The sequence below is a fragment of the Malaya genurostris genome, chromosome 3, assembly GCF_030247185.1.
Source record: "Malaya genurostris strain Urasoe2022 chromosome 3, Malgen_1.1, whole genome shotgun sequence".
Classification (NCBI taxonomy): domain Eukaryota; kingdom Metazoa; phylum Arthropoda; class Insecta; order Diptera; family Culicidae; genus Malaya; species Malaya genurostris.
The window spans coordinates 213,380,479-213,385,814 of NC_080572.1; the positions used below are offsets into that span (position 1 = coordinate 213,380,479).

The following is a 5,336-nucleotide window of genomic DNA, read 5'->3' on the forward strand; positions in this document are numbered from 1 at the left end:
GTATACTGAAAGTGCCGTAAAACTCTAAAGTGGAATCCATACAATGGAATGGAATTTTTCAATTTTGGTCATAATTCAATTATGACCAATTTGTCAAATTCACACCCACCATGCGCAGGTATATCTGAACGTAGCCTCTTTCCCAAATAAAAACGTTTGTCATTCGTAACATTGATGCCAGGTGCACAGATTAATTTGAATATTACAGATTTCCAATGATTTGCCCTGATTCCTGAAAGCGTGTTCGCTTCTAATTTCAATGATTTTCGTTGAAATTTTTACTTTTTAGGATATTAACATAGTTTTGGCAGACTGAATTTTTCGGCAAGGACGAATTTTCGAAAAAATCACCTGGCATCCTTCGACTTCGTACAGTGCTTAGTATTGTCAATTCAATTCGAAGAAGGATGTCATAACTCATAATAGCACTTAGCGGTTGTCGTAGGTAGAGCTCTGCTTTTAATTGATAATTCGGTAATAGGTCGATGTCAATCAGTTAAAATTGTATCGTTTTCTAGAATAATAGTTTACATACACCAGACTGTTTTTGTTGTATGGTAATGTGAGAGCAATCAAATAATTTACTTGATATACAAAATGGTAAGCATTCTTCCCGGTAAATCGTTTTCGAAATTTGGATGACCTATTTTTAGAAATTAATTCTAAATTTAGTGTTAATGAGAGCTACTTCGATATGAACCATGCGGAGTTTTGAATATTAGCATCGAGTTAATCATGCACTTTTCTTGTAGGCCCTTTTGGGAGCTCAGCTGGTAATCACGCTGATCATGGTTAGCGTGATCCAGAAAGTAAGTCCACATTTCTCACTGGCCAAGTGGATTCTGTGTTCAACCGGTTTGACCCGTTATTTACATCCGACGGATGACGAACTGCGGAAGCTGTCCGGAGTACCTCGTGAGAAAACTAAGTCAAGAAAGGACAAGCGGGGCAACGGTCATGTCGAGGTTAACGAACGTCCATCGACATTCCACGTCCCACGAAGTTTGAATGTGCAGCTGGAAAGTATTAGCATAGCGCCGTATGACATTGTGCATTTGCGGTACTACACCGAGTACCAGTGGATGGTGGACTTTAGTTTGTATGCCGCAATCGTTTACGCATTTTCTGAGGTAGATTTGTTACATTTGCCAAGCGTTGTTAGCTGCGAGTAATTTATGTTTCATTCAGATCTACCAGTTTTTCTTCCCGATGAAAGATGAGTTCAATTTGAGTATGCTGTGGTGTCTGTTGGTGATTTTCTTTGCGTTGTAAGTTTTCTTTTATTCGATTTCAAATAGGACACTAAGATTTGTTCCATGATTTATAGCAAATTATTGACCTCTCTCACAATCCAATACTTCCAAAGTGAGGAATCAATCGGTGAACGTTCGACTTGTATTGTCACGGGGCTGATATATTTGTTGATTGCAATGATCATTTTGATTGTGCCGGAAACAACACTGGAAGTTGGGTTAGTTCAAGCATATAAGAGTTTCAATGCCAGTGCTTCGGAGTTCTTACAGTCGCAAGGATTGCAGTCTTCGTAAGTATCAATTTTGCAATGACAGTGTGGTAATTTCAAAAACTGTTTAGGTTCGATGGTAGGTCGATGCTTCTCTCTGAATCACGAACATCTATCTAAGATGCTATTTAAAATCCCTATCGAATGATCATATTAGTTATTGGGTTTTTTCAACAGCACCATTCCTAGCCTGTTATTATTTTATGCTTGAGGTGTCTCCTTGATTTAGAAATTATGGAGACGCATTGATTTTGTTTGAGTTTGTGAAGGTAAATTGTTTAATCAAATCGTAGTTTTTATTCTAAAATGGTTGAATATTATTTCTTTCTAATTTCGCTTACTTTTCCATGCAGTGGACCAGCTTCGGAAATAGTCGTTAAGTTTTTTATAGCTGTCAGCTGCGGAATTGTTGGGGCCCTATTCACATTTCCTGGACTTCGGATGGCACGGATGCACTGGGATTCTCTGAAGTAAGCCTTTCATTGGTAGGAAAAAAAACAGAATAATTTGATCTTTTTATTTCTTCAGATTTTGTCAAGATAAATTGTGGCTTAAAATCGCGCTTAATCTAAGTTTTGCAACTCCGTTCCTTTTGGTGCTGCTGTGGATCAAGCCACTGAGTAGAGACTATCTCAGCGTTCGAATCTTTTCTGGAATGTCCGCGCCACTGTATGTTAGTGCTTTTAAAAATATTCTTTCAGCTTGACTAATCTAATCTACTCCGGCAGGCTCTCATCCGAAGCTTTCGAAACCATCCGCTTGGGGGCAGTAGTTTTTGCTGTTCTCCTCCGATTCGTTCTAATGCCCGTGTATTTGCAAGCTTACCTAAATTTGGCATATGATCGAATCGAGGATCAAAAGAAAGAAGCTGGTCGCATTACGAACGTGGATTTGCAGAAGAAGATAACCTCAATATTTTACTACCTGTGCGTTGTAACACTGCAGTACGTGGCACCGATCTTAATGTGCTTATTCTTCACGTTGATGTACAAAACATTGGGCGAGTACACCTGGACCGGATTTTTAAAGGAACCGCTTCCTCCGAATGAATGTTCTGCCGATCTGGAGACGCAACGTGCAATGGAAGCTGCGATGGCAGTGCCCTTCGATAGCAATACAGATGCAATCTCCGATGACGCCGGTATTCAGTCCGCTGCGCAAACTATTCAATTATCCTTGCAGAGCTTAAAATCGGTCTTTACCAAAGATGTGTACCGAGGGTTGCTGGGATTTTCAACCTGGTGGTGCTGTTTCAGTTGGTTTGCGTCCACTTCGCTTGGTATGGTTTATCAATCGTACTTCACCAAATCATAAGCGAAAGAAATATATCTTTAAGAACACGTCGTGCATTTAGGATAGTCATGTGCATTTTGCAAAATGTCCGATCATTGAACAATAATTTAACTTTCTAAGGAACGACCTTATGATAATCGAACGAAAAAGTCATAGCATAAAATCACTCGTGGTAGTAATAGCTTTTATTATTTTATTCTAGGTTGAAATAAACAAATTCTTTGTTAGTCTGATTTTTTATTTCCAATTCACTGCATATCAGATAAGGTTAACAAATTTGATCACACCACAAATCGCTTACTCCACGTTTAGTCTTCCATATATGCTACGTCATAGATGGGTATTCTCCTCTCGAAAACATTAAGGATGCGTAGTTCCTCTGCTAACATAGTTCAGGCCTCGTAACTTAGATCATCGGTCTAATGAACGTTTTGTAGATGATCAATCGCACGAGTTCATCAACCCCCTCGATATCGTAAGCGTCTATCAATATTTGTGGTGGGTGTAGAGTTTCTTCTCTAGAACTTTTTCCTCTAATGTGCTTTGTTTTCGATCTATTTATAGCCATCCCGATTCTACTAACTTGAGCTTTCAGTCCGATGAATGCTCATAGGCTTATCTCTAAAGCGGATCTTACACGAGGACCAGTAATGTCTTTATTACTAAGTAAGGGCAGTAATGATGAATTCTGCATACAAATTTGAAATGTCATTACTTAATAGTTAAGTTTCGTGAAAAGTTGTCATTAGGTTTTTTACCATCACTGCTAACCTCAATCAAATGAACACATTTTTATAGTAAGGCTTTTCACCATCACTGCTAACCTCAATAGAATGAACACATTTTTACAGTTCAGCAGTACTGTTTGTAAACAGATATTTTTTGTTTGTCTGTTAACAATTTGGATGATACCATTTATGGTCCATATCGCCTAAATAGAGTTTTTAAACATATGCTCACGATTTGATACGGGTTGTTTTTGCGATTTTTTAAACAAAAGTGACTAGTTGCAAAGTGTAAAGATGACTGTTTGCAATGTGTTCTTCGATTTTTGTTTAAGCTTGTTTGTAAACAGTACCGCTGAACTGAACGTCACGATAAAAAATTCAATAGATATGTAAACAAACCACTGATAGCTGTCAAAAGGTGAACTTGATTCATCGACAGTTCATTGGTAGTTCATTCGAGTGGTCATCGACACTTTTTGACAGTCCAGCAGTACTGTTTGTAAACAGAAATTTCTTTTGTTTGTTTATTGACAAATTGGATTAGACCATTTACGGTCCGTATCGCCTAAATAAAGTTTTAAAACATTTGTTCACGATTGAATACGGTTCGTTTTTAATATTTATTACATAAAAGTGACTAGTTGCAAAGTGTAAAGATGATTGTTTTAGATGTGCTCTTCGATTTTTGTTTAAGCTTGTTTGTAAACAGTACCGCTGAACTGTCAAGGATGAATACTTGTTCACGATAAAAACCTAATGAGGTTTTGCACGAACATGACATAACCTCACAAAAATGAACACAATGAACTTTTTTTGACAGTCGACGTGTACTTGTTTACAGTTTAAATGTTCATCAGAGGTTATGTCATGTTCGTGCAAAACCTAATAGTAAATTTGAAATTTACACCGTTGGTTTTACACGATGACGACACAAATGAACTGCTGATGAATCAAGTTTATCTTTGATAGCTGCCGTGTGTTTGTTTTGTTTTTTAACTGCAAATTAAAAGTTGAAAAATGACGAAAAAGTGTCTGTTAGAAACATGTTCCACAGTGAAAAGAACTAAAAAGATCGGAGTTCGGTTTCACATCTCATCCAAGTCAGTCGATAAAATAAAACCGCTTACGTTCGGGACAGGAAAAAACCAAGTACTTGTGTGGCGTACGGTAAGCCATGTGATAAACCGGACAAGGAGACAACTATACCAAAGGACAACGGTGCTTCCTTTACACCAACCCCAAGCAACCCCAGTACACCTGTGACAGTCACCAACAACAGGGAAGTATCCCCTTCAACGAAACCATCCAACGTAACCCCTATTCAACAAAGTACACAAGCTGCAGTTAACAGCTTACCATCCAACCAACCAGAAACTGCAAACAATGTACAACAAGGCGCATCTACTGCAACTAGCAACGAAATCAACAACAATACCACGGCAATGGATGACGAGACGAACCGGGAACAAAATGCCCCTCAATCCTCGCTGGAGGAAATGGAAGCTCCTCTCCCCCTAGAAAGAGGGTGACAACGAGATCCAATACAAAAAAAAATATCTAAAAACTCAGCTAAATCGGCCACGTAAAGCTTGTACGCAAATAGGCCTGAATAAAATATCTTCTGAATAAAAAAAAAACTAAAAAGATGGCCCTGTATGCGATGAACCTCTGATGAACTATTAAACTGTAAACAAACACTCGGCGGCTGTTAAAAAAAGTTCATTCTGTTCATTTCGTGAGGTTATGTCATGTTCATGAAAAACCGAATTAGGTTTTTTACCGTCACTGCTAAC

The 5,336-nt window shown here is 38.2% G+C and overlaps 1 protein-coding gene across 1 annotated transcript; it reads left to right on the top strand.

Annotated features, from left to right (window-relative positions):
- Window positions 1–205: 205 nt before the first annotated feature.
- LOC131437459 (transmembrane protein 161B) lies at window positions 206–3,042 on the top strand. Its single transcript, XM_058606827.1, has 8 exons — window positions 206–445; window positions 519–600; window positions 753–1,130; window positions 1,189–1,268; window positions 1,328–1,543; window positions 1,876–1,992; window positions 2,051–2,191; window positions 2,251–3,042. Exons 2-8 carry the CDS (start codon window positions 598–600, stop codon window positions 2,834–2,836), a joined length of 1,521 nt encoding a protein of 506 aa, XP_058462810.1. The 5' UTR covers window positions 206–445; window positions 519–597; the 3' UTR covers window positions 2,837–3,042.
- Window positions 3,043–5,336: the final 2,294 nt, after the last annotated feature.